The sequence below is a fragment of the Mastigoproctus giganteus genome, chromosome 5, assembly GCF_048544385.1.
Source record: "Mastigoproctus giganteus isolate SK-2022 chromosome 5, ASM4854438v1, whole genome shotgun sequence".
NCBI classification, from domain to species: Eukaryota; Metazoa; Arthropoda; class Arachnida; order Uropygi; family Thelyphonidae; genus Mastigoproctus; species Mastigoproctus giganteus.
This window is the reverse complement of record NC_143579.1, coordinates 124,390,823-124,410,579: the sequence shown is the minus strand read 5'-3', so window position 1 is coordinate 124,410,579 and position 19,757 is coordinate 124,390,823. Positions and strand designations below refer to the sequence as shown.

The window sequence follows — 19,757 nt, the reverse complement described above, 5'->3', positions numbered from 1 at the left end:
AATAAAATTGCAATTATTTATACATATTAATATAAAATATGTATTAAAAAAATAAATGAGTTACGTAAAAAAGTTATTTCGATGTCGATGGCTTCATAAAATCTAACAAATTCGTCTGACGACACAGCGCCTTTTTTTCACGCAGAATTTCTTCGTAGCAAGTTAATTTTTTATTCCTTGCTTTGTAGCTATAACGCGTTCTTCATTGGAGTCTATGTGTTCTAAAATTTTTAAACCCTTTTCAATTGAGCTGAGACCTTCTGTAAAACTTGCAATTGTCATGTGCTTTTCTGGTGGAACTGGGTCTGAAGCGTCGGATACTTCAGTGACGTTTTGCTCACGCATCTCTGTGAGTTCATTCATTGTCAGCTCCTGACTATGTGAATCCAACAGCTCATTGACATCATCATCATTGACTTCCAAATCTAATTGCCTGGCAAGATTAACAACTTCTTCTATCACATGAGTGACATGATCAGTTTCTGGCATTGTTTTCGTCTCGTTTTTGAAAAAAAAATGAACAAAGTTTCTTCCAGAGACCATTCAATGTTTTTTTTGTGAATTTCTTCCCAAGATTCTTCAATGATTCTTACGGCATCTAAAACATTGAATTGTTTCCAAAAGTCTTTAACAGATATCTCACTATTTTGTCTCATAGCTTCATTCAGATGGGCAAATGAACGCCTCGTGTAGTAAGCCTTGAATGCTTTGATGACTCCCTGGTCCATCGGTTGAAGCAAGCTGGTTGTGTTTGGAGGCAAAAACACAACTTTCACACGTGGGTCAAAATTAATTAAGGTGGCAGGAGGGTGACCAGGTGCATTGTCAATAAGAAGCATCACTTTAAATGGAATCTGTTTAGACTTGCAATAATGTTCGACTTCGGCTATGAAGTGGTGACCAAACCAGCCTCAAAAACGGACGCTTTCACCCAAGCTTTATGATTTGACTTCCAAATCACTGGTAAGCTAATTTTAGATATACACCAAACGAAAAAATCAAGAACCGCGTAACTCTGAGTTCGCGTAAGTCGGGGTATTACTGTAATGCTACCACTCTCCAACTCTCACTCCACCCCCTCCCACCCCAAAAAAGGAAAATTGAATGATTTTTTAGTTAATAATTAAACATTTTGTTTATATTTTTTAGATTTTAGTTTAAAAATGATAGTTTTCATATTAACCATAAATATTTGCAAATTTTAGTTTAATTTAGAATTTAAAATATTTAATGGTAAAACATGGCCTTCTATGGGGAAGAATGTGGATTGAGATATAAGGCTTAATGAATGATATGGATGATATAAAAAGCATGAATTGATCCAAACATTTTAATGCAAGTTTAGTGCATTAATTGATATCAAGCTAAAGTAATTTTAGGTATGTGAAAAAAAGCAAAAAAAAAAAAAAAAAGTACTGGTTTAATAGCTAGAAATCATTCACATTGAACATATTTTGTACTACTTCGAGCAGGCTTAAGAACTTCGGCATCATTTTTAATTTTCTCAGAAAAATCTAAACAATTATCTTTAAAATTGAAGTAGATCATTAGTTCACTTTGAGTGAAACTAAACATCTATTTCGCCCATCCCTCCACTGAGTTCATTTCACTGAAAATCCGTTCTGAATTTACCGAAGTCCCCAGCACTGGAAAAAACATACAAAATTATCTTGAAAATATTTGAAAGCTTAAAATCAACACTTTTCAAAATTAAACGCCATTGACTCGAAGTACTCGAACAAGTTTTAAATTTTTCAGAGGTTGACACAGTTTCACAATAATTTGTTTTCAGTACTGAAACCTCGTCAAATAAAATCATTCATATCCAACTTTAGTTTTTCTATTAATTTAAAATATTCTGCTACTTCAACAAATGAGTCATAGTTAGGACAACCATTTTTAAAGCTTAATTTGCTGAGTTTAAAAAAGGGGGTATTTTAATTAAAATTAAATTTCTTTCCTAAATATTTCAATGAGCATTATAAAATGCTTTGAAATCATTTATTACTGTGCTTTTAACTACAGGGTCTAATTTCTGAAAATGCTGATAAACTTGATACCCAAAAAATTCTTGATCAAGACAATTCTTCAATGAATTTTTTAGATCATTATATAAAAAATACCACTGGCACACGTTTAATTTTTTTCAAGCTCTTTTATTGCTTTGCAAATTATTTCGATTGCATACATTGAGAAAAGAAAATATAATTCTATAATCATAAGGACCTCTGTTGAATTTTCATTAATTTAATTTAAATTAAATTAATGAAACGTACCAACTTTAAATTTAAAGTTTCCTTAAACTCTGTTTCAGCAAACTCATCAGATTCTTTAGCTGAAACAGAAAAATGACCATATATTTTCAAGACAATATTTTCTATATCAGTATCTAAATTACCAAAAGCATATTTAGCTAAATTTGAATAATGTGAGCATGGCGATTTGCTTTAATTACATGTTCATTTAATTTCTTAATATTTTGGAATAAAGATTTATTATTCCCAAAATTACAATTTGCATTGTCTGCACTGAAACTAGATACCCTTTGCCAATCCAATCCTAAATTACTCATTGAATTTTTTAGGCACTCAAACATTCCATCTGTGCTTTCATCAGAATTTTCAAAAGAATCAACTAAATAGTTTGTAGCACCATATTCTTTGTTGAAGTACTGAATTGACAAAGGAAACATTTTCATATTCTTTCTATTAGAAGCATCAATCTGTAAACAAAAAAATAATGGTGGATCACGATATTTTCAATCATCCAAAACAATTTGCAATGCTTTTTTACATGAAACATTACAAACAATGGCAGCAGATTTAGTTCTTCCACATGATATTTTTGGTGCAATTTTTGAATCATTGTAAAGTTTAGAGTTCAATTTCATTTTACAATCTAATGAGTTATAAGAATGGTGATGCTTAATTGAATGATAAATATGAGTTATTTCAACTGCAATAACTAACTCCTCTTCTTTCGTATTCTTTTTCACAAGAAACCTTTCAAGAAGATTTGAAGAATTTGCTGATTTTTGAGCCGATTTATGAGTTTGCTGAGTAACTGCTAAGATGCCCATATACACAACTTTAAATACATTTCTGCATAGGAGACAACTTGCCTCATGAGAATCATTTGTTGAAGCTAGCCATTTGTATTTTTGCTCCCAATTTTTGTTCTAAGACCAAAACCTCTTCTTTTTTGGGGGAAATTCCATTTTTGATGACTAAAAAATAAAATGTTTTCAAAATATGTTTGTATATAACATGAAATATGTAGGTGCCTATAACCATATAAATGAAATAGATAAATGTTTCTTTGTAAAGTTATAAGAAAAACAGTTTAAACAAAGCCATTGAACTCCATATTATAAAAAGTGATTTTTCTGATACCTATGATTTTATTAATTATTTACCAGTCGCACGATTTTCATGAAAATTAGATCATGGCTATACAGGTGTAAGTTTTTATGCTTTGTCAAAAAAAAAAATAATTTCTTGAGAAATGAATCATAAGGAAATAATCTGTTTGACATGCCTGTCAAACCGATTATTTCTTTATGATTCATTTCTCAGTGGTGGATTTTGCATTTGAGGGTTTTTTTTAACATATCCCCTGTTAAAGCTTTGAAATGAAATTGTAATTTTTTTGTCAGTTTGGGGGCCCTGCACATGTAGGGTCCGAAGTGTACACCTTCTACGCCTGTGAGGAAATCCACCACTGCCATTATGACGCACAAGCTGTTGTTGTTATTTGGTTTTAGGAGCATTAGCAACTAAGGCCATATTGCTCCGTGAATATGCGGTGGTCATTCCCTGACCTTTCTGCATCTTCCGTATTTGGTGGTGACGGGCTCGAACCCCGGTATAATCAAGAAGCGTGTGCTACGCACTGCTGCTCCTTCCGACCTGGCTACGGAGGCGCCGACGCACAAGCATTGAAAAATGAAAATAAAGGATAAAATGCGTCCTTTCTCGTTGCAATAAAAGAAAAGGACAGTTTAGCTAAAATAAAAGATTGTCTTTTGAAATAAAGGACGTCTGGCAACCCTAGCTGTAAGTGTGAACCATTTTGTGAGCTGCATAATGGCAGATTTGAATACTAAGCAACATTTTGTTATACACTTGTCGTTTTATGTACTTGTTATGTACAAAGTGGTATGAGTGCTACAGAGGCTGTGAGAGAAATGTCTCAGGTTTTTTTGTGTTTGAAGCAAACTGCAATTTACAAGTGGCATAGGCACATTAAAGAAGGTTGAGAATCTGTGGCCCAATGGCCACTTTCAGACTTATAGGAGTAATTCTATGAGTGAGTCTGTTGATGGTGTAAGTGCACCACAGAAGATTATTCTGAAGAGGAAAAAAAGTTTCCAAACACAAAAACTATATTTTCTTGGAAATATTATTCTGGAATATAATTTTAAGGTACCATAGTAATTAATATATGTGTTTAGAATGCTATATCATCCTGACAGTGTAGAGTTTTAATGTACCACAGTAATTTATTACAATATAATAATAACTGCCATTTACTGATGCAACATTGAGTGCATGCACATACCTGTGCAGTTAAGGCTTCAAACTCACTGAAACCAGAAGTAATGACTAAATGTGAGTGGGCTTTTTTTTCCTTTTCACATGGTTAAAAAAAAAAAAACATCCAAAGTAAGTCTAAAACATGACAGCATGGATTTTATTTTAAACAAATAATTAAAAATATACATAATATAAAAATCAAATCAGTCATAGTTGTGTTCATAATAGACTGAAAATAAATGTAGCATCAAAAAGTGAACAGTTTTAAATTACTTTGTGCTGATTTGAAAGATAATTTATCACAAGGTGCATATGTTGAATTAGAAGGAAATATGCATGCCTGTCAGAAGGTTAATGTGTGTTTTCAAAATGAATAGTGTTTTGTATCCATTTCTGATATGCTCAATTTGAAGTTTAACCTAAACTCGCAGGTGAATATAACAAATGGTAATGCATTGGTGCATTTGGACTCCACATTTCTTTTAATGACAAATGCAAGTAATAACATATTTAATTCAGCAATTTTGTTAGCATCATCAGCCTGCTGAGGTGTACTGCTCATCTTAAATTTCAGATTTCGCTTCAATGTTTGTTGTTGTTTTTATTCGTTCAGCCGCAGTTGAGTTTTGGAGACTTTATGGGCGAGCTGACTCCATGCTGTCCGGTTTTCAACAGCTTCTTTCAAGTCCTTCATACTCATGCCAATGTTGCCCTTGTTGGTGTCGAGCCAGTGTGTTTTTTGCAGACCTCTTCTCCTTGTTCCACTGACCTTTCCTAACATTATCCATTTTTCCAATGAATTGGATCGCATTACGTGACCAAACAAAATGGTCAATTGTAGCTTGGCTTCCAGTGATGTTTCTTGCTTGATGTGATCAAAAACCTCTCTGTTCAGAACTTTTGCTGTCCATGGCAAGCAAAGCAGCTTTCTCCAGCACCAGATTTCAAAAATGTCAATTTTTCTTCTGTTTCCTTTTTTCATTGTCCAGCTTTTGCACCCATAAGTTGTTATGGGAAACACTATAGCATTAACCAATCTGATCTTCATTGTAAGGCTGACATCTTTGTCTTTCCAGATCATTTGCATGCTCATCATTGCACTCTGTCCAAGTGAAATTCTTCTTTTAATTCCAGGGCCAGATTCTCCGCCTGTGTCGATCTTAAATCCAAGAAAGATGAAGTCTCGGACAGATTCGACCTCTTCATTGTTCATTTTAACTTCTCCAGCTTCAGCTGTTGTCATAATTTTTGTTTTTTTGATGTTAAGCTGCAGTCCTGCCTTTTCACTCTCATCTTTAACCATTAAAATCAATTGTATTAGATCTTCCTCATTTTCTGCAAACAGAGTTGTATCATCTGCATATCTTAAATTATTGATGTATCTGCTGCCAATTTTTATTCCAATTTCTGACTCATCCAAGCACAATTTTCTCATAACAGATTCAGTATACAAATTAAATAGAAATGGGGATAAGATACAGCCCTGTCACACACTTTTTCGATTTCAAACCAGTCCTTATCTCCAAATGTTGTTCTGACAGTTGCTTCTTGTCTGATGTACAATGATCTTATTAGTTCAACCAAGTGTGCCGGTACTCCCAATTCTATCAAAGAACTCCACAATTTGTAATAATCAATATAATCAAATGTTTGGTACAGTCAATGAAGCACATGTATACATCTTTCTGAAATTTATGTGCTTTTTTCCATTATCCAACCGGATTTTAGTGATGTGATCACAAGTGCCTCTTCCTTTGCAAAAACCAGCTTGAATATCAGGCAGCTTTGTTTTGATGATTCTATACAACCATGCTTGAATGATTTTCAATAGATCTTGCTTGCATGTGATATCAAGGCTATTGTACAGTAGTTCGAACAATTTTGGGTGTTTCCCTTCTTTGGGATTGGAATAAACACTGATCTCTTCCAGTCTTTTGGCCATATATTTACATTACATTACATTACATTTCCAGATCTACTGGCACAAAGCTGTGATAACCGTAATTGGCAAAAATGTTAACAATTCTGTTGGTATTCCATCAATCCCAGGGGCTTTTCTCCTTGGTAGTTGTTGCAGCACTCATACTACCTCTTCCTCTAAAATATCCAGTTCTAGTTCATCCTGCCCTTACGCTTCAACTTGTTCAAATGGCACAGCAATACATCCCATAAAAAAAAAATGTACAAAATCAAGTGGCTGTCAGAAGAAACCATCAAAATTGCTGAAAAAAGCTAAAAAGGAGATAGAGATGAGACAAGAAGGCTTAATGCAGAATTCCAAAGGGGCAGCCAGAAAAGACAAAGAAACACAAATAAAGAAGATCCAGATACCCTTCACTGCTCGTAAGGATTCAATAAAAGACAAAGATGGAAATAAAGTGAATGGTCATCAAGAAATTAGGAAAAGATGGCAGGAATACAGGGAAAAACTTCAATGTTTACATCATTACATGTCTTAATATATTTATTGCAAAATACTCTCAGCCTACTGAGCAACATCTTACATCTGTCTCAATGTCTCAATTTTGTTTTATACTCAGAAACATGATCATGTTTCTGAGTATAAAACAAAATACAGTATCAACAAAAAAATAAAAAATAAATAAATAAAATAAATGCATGGGGAGGAGTCTAGCTGTACCTCAAATACACTATTACATATTAACTAAAGCATCAATTGCAATACATATCTGCACAGTTCAAGGACTTTGTCATAATTAAAAACACAGTAAGCAGCGTCAAGCCTGTTTACAGACCAATAATAACCTATAAGCTATTTCTTTATTTATTGTCTGCTGGGGTCCAAACTGCACCATACTATGCATTGGTTTGTTTTATCTATTTATCTTGGCATTAGACTTTAGTGTTTTTTCAAGCAATACTTTTTAATTGCACTTTATGGTCTGTGTAGACCACTGTGTTATGCAGTTTTCTCTGGAAAATTTAGCCTGAACCACTTAAAAGCCGTTTTAGGGCTGAAAGGCTCAGACTACAGGAAATTTACTAGACAAACAAGTTAGTGCAAAGCATCATTTTTGTTAATCTCATATTATGAACGCTTCCCCAGTAGAGAAGATTAATGTTACTTATTCTCTGCAGATACTACCACCCATGCAACACCATTTCGAAGCTTGCTGACTTCTCATTGTTGGGCAGGTAAGTACCCCAGTGATACAATGAGTGACAACCCAGTTATGAAGTTCAACTCCACAATATGGGAGATGCCAGATGGTGTGTGATAGTAAAGTATAAAAAGGGGTTTAGGGCTAAAAGCCTCACACTATGGGAAATTTACTAGATGAACAAGCTAGTGCAAAGCATCATTTTTGTTATATCATATTGTGAATACCTTCACAATGAGTTGCCTGCTACTAAACTACTTGGAATAAGCAATGCTTCCCCAGTAGAGAAGACCAATGTTACTTACTCAGTGAATACTACCACACGCGCGGCGGTGGCAGACACCACCACTGCCTTTATTCTTCTCTATTGAGGAAGCGTTGCTTATTCGAGGTAGTGCAATAACAGGCAACTCATTGTGAAGATGTTACTTATTCTTGGCAGACACCACCACCACCCAGACTAATGTTACCACCACAGACAGTGGTGGTATCTGCCCCCAACATCTGTGGTGGTAACATTAATCTGGGTGCAGATAGCAAGAAAGGTAGAACAGAATATCATATTCCAGTGTATAAGTTGACCTCTATTTTTAGCCTTGGAAATTTTTGCTTAATCACATACTCACCGTAAGTTCAGTTGTTTTCAATAATGCAGTAATTCAACCATTTGACTGCTAAATATGGTTAATGATTGTACTCACCATGCTAATAACTGATTGCAAACTCCTCTGACCTATTGGTTGTGGCACAGTATAAACAAGAACATTTTGTTCCTAGCATGAGAGACATGTTTCTTTCATTTGTTACTTATAGGCTATGGCACATTCAACAAAGGTTCATCTTTCTCATCTCACATAATGGTATGTTACAGTAAAAGACATTAATTACCAGTCTGTGTTTTTAATTATACCATTTTTGCTCTGTTTCTTTACACTGTGGCATTTTATAATATGCACAGTAAATTGCAAAGATAGCAGTAAGCATATAAAGCAGTAATCCCTTATGTAGAAGGTCATGAAAACAAAACTTCCAGGCTTAGATGATATTTTCCTTATTGATGCTATATGTACAGATGGGATTTTGATTTTATAAATGAGCCATTCCTTACTGCCTGTTTAGTACTGTACCATAAGTTGATTTTTTTGTAAACGACTCAACAAGAAAATGACAATCTCGAAAAGTTTAGGCTTCAACAACTCAAAGTAAACCTGAAAATATAACTCACATTGAATTCCATGGAATTTTTCTCTCTGATGAAGAACAATTAAGAAATTCTTGGGCTTAGAGATGAGCAACAAATATGTTTGCTGCTCACAATATTTAAAAAGGCGAGCAACAATATATAATTAATTTATTTGATATATTACATACAAAAGTATGTAATAAATTATAAACATATTGGTATTATTTCACATCTTTCAATAAACAATAAGCATGTTTTTCTTTAATTCAAGCTTAGTATTTTATTTTTAGCTAACAAGTTAAAGCTTACCTTCTGATTTCTGCAAGGTGCTACATTTAAACAATCCACATATTTAAAATAACTCATAGTTACATGAATTTTTAAGCTTTATTTAACCAAAACTGCCTTTCTAAAAATGTTCTCCTTTTATTAAAATAATTCAAAACAAATGGGTTCCTATTCACTCAATGTCAAAGGAACAAAGAATAAATATATGAATTTGTTATGGTGAGTAGCCAAAAGACAAGTCTAGTATCACAATATCAATGCCAAGCTGAAGTTGAACAAAACATTTGACAACTGTTATCAAGCCCCGGTTGCCTTTGAATTGAATGACCTAAAAAAAATTTATATAGTTTGTGTTGTTGCAAGTGGAAGTGTACTTTTGTCCATGCATTCAAAAGATCAATAATCCAAAGTTAAGTAAGTGCATATGACATTCACGGAATCCAGTTCAATTATAGATGAGATTGCAGGGTTTCTGAAATTAATAAATTAATATCCCTAGTCCAGCAATGACCTTGTATTCAGTATTCAGGAATAAGTGAATCTAAGTCCTAAACAACTGAGCAATATAAGGAATGGTAATAAAACATTAAGATAAAACTGAAATTTGGTAGTAGCAGTTTCATTAATTACACTGCTACACCAAGGTAGCTTATCTGGTGTAACAGTATTGTTAATTAATATCTCTTGATGGAACTGACACAAAGAAAAATGACTCATTCAAAGTCATGATTAAGAAATTAATAATATCAGAAGTTTATGTTCCAGATATTATTTTGGAATTACCCGAAGCAGTTTTAATTCATGGGTAAGCCAGATGGCACTAGATAGTAATGAAAGGGCTCCAGCCTGATGACTAGCGGCCAAAGGTTTAGGAACATACAGCAACAATGCAGCAATGCCCAAGCTCACCTGAAAACAGAAAATACAACAGTTAATGTTTAAATTTCCCTTTCTAAATAAATTAAATTTTTTTTAATAAGATATATAGGTGAATACTGTAACACAACAGATAAGTATTTAGGAACTGACCTTTACAAAATATGTGCATTATACTGTGTGTATTAGACCATGAAAAAGTGTAACCTGTATTTAGTATTGGCAATTTCAAGAGATACTAATTAATTAACAGCACTGCTAGACCACAACAACTTTAATGTAGTGTGGCTCTTTTTTTTTTTTTTTTTTTTCCCCCTTTAATTGCACCAAAGCAAACTAAATTTATGAAAGGTCAATGTATTGGAACTGGAAATTGCACATATTCTGTGCTCAACTTGCCTTGATGATAAGCAAAAGCAAGCTTTTGCGGGATGGGGAGTTGCAACTCTTGCCTAGGACTTCTGATGTGACAGTACTATTAACTGACTGGTATCCAATGGAAGAAATGATTCCTTCAAAATCATAATTAAGGAACAGAAATAAGTTTGTGTGAGTATGATAAAAAATAAACTTTTTCAGGAAAAGAGAAATATTATTTTATAGCCTCACACTGAAACATTATTATTCGTAATAATTATGCCTGGCAAGCGGTTAGTATTAGTGTGGCAAATGATGCAAAAAAACATGCTTATAAAGCATCAGCCAAAAACTTCCCACATTACCTGTCCATCTGCTCCAATAGTTTGTCTTGTTCTTCCTTCATATAAGCTTAGATAAATAAGGTTATTTATATAAGCCTATATAAATTTGATTAGATAATACAAATTATCACCTAATATAAAGTCAGTAATATTCCTCATTTTGAATTATAATTAAAAATTCAGCTAATTAAAATTAGATTCATTGAGACTTGTGCTTGTTTGACAGTTGTAGAAACACTTCAGAATACACAGCGTGAAATTTGGTTAACTTATAAGGTGATCCATTTTAAGAAAACTTCTTGGATATTTTACTGCTGAAAAATAATTTGAACTACTTTGTTAATGGAAATTTTGAAAGTTACCTGAAATTTGCTCTATTACATCAAAATTTTTTAGAAATAAAATAAAACAAAAATATTGGTAGTGCTTCTGGTTTATTTTGTACTTTTACAAATTTTACAAAGAGGTTATTTTTATATATAAAAAAAGATAAAAATATGTAAAAATATAAATATCAAAGGTGACATCTTTCTTTCTAGCATAGATGGTCAGAAATTGATTTCTTATACACTAGACTGGGTTAAACTTGCTCTTTTTTACCCTATTTCAGTTGCTATTTCTCTTTTTAGCACCCAGCAATAGTCAAGTCACCATATTGACATTTCATCTCTCTCCCCCTCCTACCATCCGGTACATTTTTTTTTTCATGTCTTTTATATCCTGATGGAATCCTTTCCTCTTGTTCTTTTATTTAAACTACCTAATTTTTCTGGGAAGTAGTTTAGATGAGAGTGCAAGAAGTGCACCTTAACACTCATACTGCAGCATAGTTTTAAACTTCTCCAGCACGTTAATCTGGCTGTTTACTTTTCGCAAAAAATTGTGTACTACATTTTTAAAGCCAGTTCAAGTCTCTTTTGGTCCGATTCATGGATTCTTCAAAACAGAGTCTAGCAGCACCCTGGGGATAATGGGGGTCTATAAAAAGCATTTGCTTTGATTTTTTCATATGTAAGAAATGGGAATTTAGTGCAACTTGCTTGAAACCAATTTATCCATAAAATATATTTTACTAAATATATAAATGATGAAGAAAAATTATTTTATGAAATAAATGAAATATAAAATGATTATAATCTGACTTAAACAGATTCAGTACTGATATAATAACTTATAATAATAATACATTATCATAACACTATCAAATTCACCTGTTGCCTCTATCAGATGAATGCCTCTATCAATCTCCCAGTTCCACTAATCACTTGGAACTCTGACTTCCTTTCTTTGAAACTTGACCTTTTCCAGTCCCACTTTCCTAATAGTTAAGTAATTTTCCTTGGCGATTTTAATGTTCACAACTCCAGCTGGCTTCAGTGTTCCACTCACATGGACCCAGCTGGTTGAGATGCCACAGCATCTCATTAGTTCATTAGTAATTGCTTTTGCAATTACTAATGACCTTGCACATACTGTTTATTTGCTTACCAGAATACCAGACAATCCTAACCACACAGTCACTCTTAATCTTTTTCTCATGAAAATCCTTTTCAAGTACAGGGTTGAGGTTAGTGGCTCTCCAGGCACCTCAGATCAACTTGGTGATGGTCTCTTCTCCAATGGAGCCTTTCTCTCATGGCAATTCTAAGCCTTGGTTTGTTTGGAATTACAAGATTCAAAATGGGATGATATGTGAGATCATCCAGGCTTATGTTATCCATCTATGGATAAATTCAATAGAGAAGAACAGTGAAACTCAAGCAGTTGCTCTTTACATTTCAAAGACTTTTGATAGTGTTTGGCATAAAGGTATTCTAAATAAGCTATCTTATGATTGTTGACTGTTTTTTGTAACTTGGTATCCAGTTTTCTCTCTGACTGCTTATTGCAGATTGTGATAGATGGTTCTCTGTCTTCTAACTTCTCTATTAATGCCAGTAGAGAAGTCTCGAATGCCAGTAATCCCAAAGTTCAGTTCTTTCTAACACTCTTTTTCTCTTGTATATTAATAACCTTCTTCCACTGACTGGAAATCCATAGTTTTTCTGATGACAATACATTGCATTCCACCTTCCACTTTGAGAAACCTTGCCTTGCACAAAGAGCTTCAACTTCTGAAATATCCACTACCAATTCTTTAAATGGTGATCTCTAGGTAATTTTCCAATGACACAAAGATAACTTAGTTCATTTCAGTTCTCCTAACACTCAGTCCTGTCTTATACACATGCTGGCCAAAAGGAAATATGACCCTTTATTCAGTATTTAATTGGGCTGCCTTTGTTTTGAATAACAGCAAGTGTGCAGCATGACATTCTATAAGATGTTTGGTACATTTTGATCTAATTGTATCTTTTGATCTTTGTCCAACTGTGCAACAAAATATTGCACAGTTGGACAGAGTTGAAGGAAGAGGATTTCGTTGGCAAATAGCTCTCTCCGGAATATCCCACACATTTTCAATAGGATTGAGATCAGGTGAATGTGGCGGCCAAAGAAAATGGTGGAAATCTGTGTCATGTTCTCTGAACCATCCTTGCAGAATTTTGGCATGATGTGCTGTTGAATTGTCATCCATAAGGTGCAATAGATATGATACAAAATTCAGGTATCTCCTGGATGACATTCGACCCTCCACTGGTATATAAGGACCCAGCCCATGGCACAAAATATTCTCCACAAAATGATACTACTTCCAAATGTTTGGGTTTTCTTAACAAGGCAAGCAGGGTCCATCACTTCATGAGGTTCTCACCACACTCCCTGCAAAACAAAGTGTATTATGATTCACCTGACCACATGACTTTTCTCCATTGTTCTACTGTACAATCATGATGTTTTTGGCACTACTGAAAGTTGATTTTTCTGTTTTTCTCTGAAAAAACTGGCTTCTGAAAAAACTGCAGGCGACTGCTAATACCCAATTTATTCAATTCCTTGCATATAGTACAGGTTGAAATATGGAGGTCTGGGCTTTGTTGATACAGATGTTATTTGCTGCACACTGGGTGTACAATTTTTCTGTACAGTCCTCCTTAGAATACAATGGCTTTGCCCTTGAAATGTTGTTTTTCTGCCACATTTGTGTCTTTGAGGTGTGGAAGAACTTGCTTTCCAGTCATTAAAAACTTTTGAGATAAATGCTTTTGAGAAACCAGTTACATCTTGTTTCTTGAATTGTAAATCCTGCTAAATGTGCACCCCAATAAGACCTTTTTCAAAGTCTGATATATCAAGCATTTTCCACATTGTGGCTTCAGATTACTGCAGTTGAACAGCCTGTGGAGTTTTTATACTCAACGAGGAAACGAATCACATCACATTTTCTTTGCATCTATTTGCATTTCTTTTGTCTGTCTTGATACAAAAGTTTGTACTTTTTTGGCCAGTGTCTTCAATGACTAATGACTTCAGAAAGTCATGAATATGCTTCTGCTTCCTCTGCATCTAAAAAGATGGGTTTCTTTTTTGCTCCAGTAAATCCTCTCAGGGTTCTAGACTCCCTTCAAAATAGGACAGTTAGGTTAATTAATGACCCATATCTTACAAAGTTTCTCCACTCTCTGTTTCAGACATTGTTTTTGCTGCATGCCTTTTCTATAGATACTTCCACGGGTACTGTTCTTCTGAATTGGCTTCTATAATCCCCCCCCCCCCCCCCCAATCTCTTCCAAACCAGTCCAGACATGCTGCAACCACTCACTATCCATTTACTATCCTACTTCAAACTCACAGAACCAACTTTTCTTCTGCCTTCTCAACCTATATCTCATACATGGTACTAAGTACTGCAGATTCTGATACTTTTTTTTTTCCCCTTCAAACCTGAATGTGTGTTCTTTTTCATTCACAAAAAAAAACTGAAAGAACAACCTTTCCACAGTTCTCACATGTTTTTCCAATTGCCAGTAATTATTTTGAAAAAGGCTTAAAATATTCCTCCCAAGGTGGAGACTATCCTTTATTCAGAAAGTAGTTTAGAAAGGTTAGAGGCAAGCATAGGTGGCATGTTTCCTTGAAACAGAATGGCATGGACACTACTTTTTTTTCGATCCATTAGGTTTTATTGTTTACTTGAAGAAAAGGGATAAAAGTAACAATGCTCCTTATAGGAAAAGGGATTAAACTAATGTCTCTGCTTTCTTCCAGGAAACAGATAAACTAGAATGGTGATACTTTGCACCAGTCAAAAAAAAAAAAAAAAAACCTGGGGCATAACCTATCAGGTGACATGCATGCAAAAAAATTAAAATTCGAAAAAAAAAATTGGTGTGCACCACCTGTCATAAAAAACAAAAAGCACAAAACATTTTCTCACAAGTTGCCTTACAGGTCTCGTTGAACACTGCTCAGTTAATGTTCTTTAAACCTGGTGTCAGTGAGTGCCTTGGTGGCTACACTTTTCTTTCGCAATGTCACTTTTTGACTATCCTACTCACACAGGAAGTAAGGCATTTTTGCATAAACAAGTTGCCACCTGAGTAGCAGACCAATAATATTAAAATCTCCACACACTAAGTCACTACGGTCCAGAGTTGTGAATTTTTTCATCACAGTAGTTTATAGCATCCTATCTAGATTCTTTGTGAACCCCTGCTCTAGATCAGGGGTTCACAAACTGTGGCCTGCAGCTGTTTTTATGACATTATGGTGATGATATTATGTTATGATGAAGGGTTTGCAGGTGCACCTTGCACCTGCAAAGCCTTCTCTTTTCAACCATTCTTTCAGGATGGTGGTTCCACGAATTTGTGTACTGCAACCAAGATGCCTCCCCTCTTTCATGCAAATATAGTATTTCCGGGAATTTTTTTATTGCAACCAAGAGTCCTGGAATAAAGAAAACCCTTTTCTCAGATGCATGCAGGCTGCCACAAGATCAGAAGTGCATGAGGTGACACTAAGATTGGAACCTTTGTGGTTTTCTGTAATTCACTTAGCCAGTGAGTGACTGTGAGGAGGGTTATATCGTCATGTGTTGTAAAAGTGTATTCACTAAGATTATGAGATTAATTTATTTGTAACAGTTTAAAATTGATATTATTTAAAACAAATATACTTATTTTAAAATTATGGAAAAATGTTGAATTCAAGAGGAAAAAGGAAATTAAAAGAAAACGGAAAAACACTGTTTTGTGAGTGAACGAAATAAAGTTTTGTGTCTACTCTGTGAACAACTTCAGGATAGCAGTCATGAAGGAATACAACATAAAACAACATTATGATATAACATCACACCAGATACAATATAGATAGTGATAATAGAAGGGAAAAATTTCATTCGCTATAGAAAAATTGAATGCATAAAAATCAGTGTTTGAAAAATTTTTTAAAATAAAATGAAGACTCGGTACTGGCTAGCTACGTAGTTGCCCATGAGATTGCAAAGAAGAGTAAACATTTCACAGAGGGGGAATTTTTTAAAGAGTGTATGGCAAAGGTTGTGGATATTATTTGCCCAGATAAAAAGTCTGCTTTCAACAATATCAGCTCGTTAAATATGACCATGACTTGTGGGATTCAGGATATCAGTGAAGATATTCAAAAGCAATTACGTCAACTTACAACAAAATTTTATTGCATATTCACTTGCACTCGACGTGAGTCTGTATATCAGTGGCACAGCCCAACTTCTTATATTATTCATGGTGTTACAGAAGATTTTGCAATTTTTGAAGAGGTTACTGTCTCTTGAAAGTTTAAAAGACAGAACTAGAGGACTTGAGAATATTTAATGCAGTGTGTCATGCATTGGACTTTAATAATATGAACTAGAATAATTTTGTTGGGATCACAATGGAAGGAGAAAAATCTGGATTAGTGAGCCTCTTCAATCAAAAAGTTGTGGGTCACACTAGGATAAATTTAATTCATTACCACTGTATATTCACCAAGAAGCTTTTATTGGTCGTGTATTAGATGAATCACATCACGGATGTAGCTGTGAAGTCTGTCAATTTTATCAGACAGACTAAAAGCTTGAATCATAAGCAATTTAAGATTTTCTTGGAAAATTCTGAAGCTGAACTTGGAGATGTGATATACAGGGTGTTTCAGTTAAACGTTTCAGAACTTCTAAGAGGGGTAGGGTACATCCTGACAACTCGAAATCATATAGCAATGTGGGGTCGGAAATGCTTTCCTGAAGCGGTGTTGTACACAGAAGCACCATAAAGAAAAGAGACCGTAAGTGAGAAATCGTTTTAATAATACATGAAAAGAAGCAAAAGGTACATGGATTAAAGTAAGTGTTCGAAGTTTCTTCCACGGGCTACAATGGACGCCTCACATCTCCGACGCATGGACATCCGAACATTCTGGAATACTCCAGGCGAATTTCGAATTTCTTGAACAAGAACGCCAAGTTAGTAGGATGGATGATTACACGAGCGCAGAGTTAGCCGATATGCATTTGGCGTACGGGGCTGCAAATTGTAGTGGGCCAGCCGCACAGCGTTTGTACGCCGAACGATATCCGACGAGGCATATTCCCAGTCATAATTTCTTTGCAAGACTGCACCAGAGGTTAGCTGAGAAAGGTTCATTTGAAAGAGCTGACAGGGACAGGATAAGAACAGCACGGACTCCAGCTGTCGAACAGAATGTGCTGCAGCATGTACAGGGGAATACAAGAACGAGTACACGAAGTCTAGCAAACGCAGTCGGGGTTTCCCATTGCAGCGTCTGGAGGATTCTCCGAGAACAAGACATGCATCCATTTCACGTGCAGCGTGTCCAGACACAGCAACCGGAGGATTATGCACCTCGTATTGCTTTCGCACAGTGGTACCTTGGAAAATGTGCTACAAATCCCCTTTTTCCTGCTGAAGTGTTGTTTTCCGATGAGGCATCCTTCACAAGGGAAGGAATTTTCAACACGCATAACGACCATATCTGGGCGGTCGAGAACCCGCATGCAATACGACGTCGTGCAGCACAGATTCGATTTTCGGTCAATGTATGGGCCGGTATTATGGGAGATCACCTCATCGGACCTTACCTGTTACCGCGTCGTCTAACCGGACCTATCTACTTGATCTTTCTGCAGCAAGTATTGCCACAACTTTTGAGAGATGAACAGATTTCTGCATCGACGCAACAGACAATGTGGTTCCAACACGATGGAGCCCCTGCCCAATATAGCGGAGATGTTCGTAACTACCTGGATGTCACATTTGGTCAACAGTGGATCGGACGTGGTGGTCCCGTGCGTTGGCTTGCTCGGTCACCCGACCTATCATGTCTTGATTTTTATTTCTGGGGTCATATGAAATCGCTAGTTTATGACACCCCTGTTGACAATGCTGAAGAGCTGGTTGCAAGAATCGCAGTAGCTGCCGAAGAAATTCGAAATTCGCCTGGAGTATTCCAGAATGTTCGGATGTCCATGCGTCGGAGATGTGAGGCGTGCATTGTAGCCCGTGGAAGAAACTTCGAACACTTACTTTAATCCATGTACCTTTTGTTTCTTTTCATGTATTATTAAAACGATTTCTCACTTACGGTCTCTTTTCTTTATGGTGCTTCTGTGTACAACACCGCTTCAGGAAAGCATTTCCGACCCCACATTGCTATATGATTTCGAGTTGTCAGGATGTACCCTACCCCTCTTAGAAGTTCTGAAACGTTTAACTGAAACACCCTGTATTTTTGAACTTTTAGGTGGCTAAGTAAAGGTAATACATTAAAATGATTTTTCAACTTAAGGAAAGAAATAACCGAATTTCTAAATCAAAAAGACAAAACTATTGTTCAGTTACACATCAACTGGTTATGAGATCTAGTAATAATAAGTTTGTTTCTAATCTTTTTAATTATGTGAAGGCTTTAAACCAAAAAATAAGGCTGCTTCACAAACAATTAGTAGATGGCAATTTATTCAATTTTGCAGCATATAAGATTCTTTCAGATGAATTAGCTGAGGTTTTAAATATTCTGCAGTCAGAAAAGTACATGTATTATAAGACTTTGATAGGCGCTTAGATTTTCAAAATCATGAAAATATTAATTATTTTTCAAGATCCACAGATCTGGAGAATGCCCTTGTAAATATTCAAATGAAACTGATCAATCTAAAAGAGAGTACCGAAGCACAGGCATCTTATCACGATAACAGTTTGATGAATTTTTATAAAGAACTCTAACCAGAAGAATATCCAGAAATACAAAAACATAGACATTGAATTGTTATATGGAAATACTTTTATATTTATAAAAAAGTGTTATTTGGAAATACTTATTCTCTCCTATGAACAATAAACAAGCCTACAATTAAGATCCAAATTAACAGATAGTCATCTCACATGTGTTTTACATATTTTTAGATCCCAGGCTGATAGAAATAATCTCAAACAAAACTCAATTTCATAAACCACATGCTACAAAACATTAAACTTAAATTTTATACTTTTTTCTTGTAACACTACAATTCATAAATATTTCTTTGTATTATTTTCTTCAATTTAAATTTATGATCAATATTAAATCATTTGTTTTTCCATTTTGCTTTACAATTAACATCAAATTGTGTTACTTAATGTAAAAAATACCATTCAGGGTTTCATTTGAAAATTTGCTAATTTTGCATACATTTTTTTGCCAATTATAATGAAATTTATTGAGAAGTGTTGCTTTATAATGTTAGTTGTGCAATGTATAATCATAGTGGTATCACAGCATTAATCCAATACATGGCCAACCTACAATTTCTATTGTCTTATTTTCATTAATATTGGCCAGCTGACAAAAAAAGTTTGAGAACCGCTAATCTAGATCATAAATGTCAGACAAATTTATGATCAATATTAAATCATTTGTTTTTCCATTTTGCTTTACAATTAACATCAAATTGTGTTACTTAATGTAAAAAATACCATTCAGGGTTTCATTTGAAAATTTGCTAATTTTGCATACATTTTTTTGCCAATTATAATGAAATTTATTGAGAAGTGTTGCTTTATAATGTTAGTTGTGCAATGTATAATCATAGTGGTATCACAGCATTAATCCAATACATGGCCAACCTACAATTTCTATTGTCATATTTTCATTA

General features: G+C 34.6%; 1 protein-coding gene across 4 annotated transcripts in view; it reads right to left on the bottom strand.

The window, feature by feature from the left end:
- Positions 1-2,805: 2,805 nt before the first annotated feature.
- Positions 2,806-19,757, bottom strand: part of LOC150085682 (heme A synthase COX15) — a 178,730-nt gene continuing 161,778 nt past the window's right edge. For 2 of the 4 annotated variants that reach the window (XM_090374186.1, XM_090374184.1), the window contains exons 9-10: positions 9,912-10,037; positions 2,812-3,226 (exon numbers count right to left, since the gene is read on the bottom strand). In XM_090374186.1, the coding sequence (XP_090230312.1) occupies positions 3,179-3,226; positions 9,912-10,037 (174 nt within the window). In that variant the 3' untranslated portion in view covers positions 2,812-3,178. Of the gene's footprint in view, positions 3,227-9,911; positions 10,038-19,757 lie in introns of all 4 variants that reach the window. The other 2 variants (XM_090374188.1, XM_090374185.1) reach the window with 2 other exon arrangements.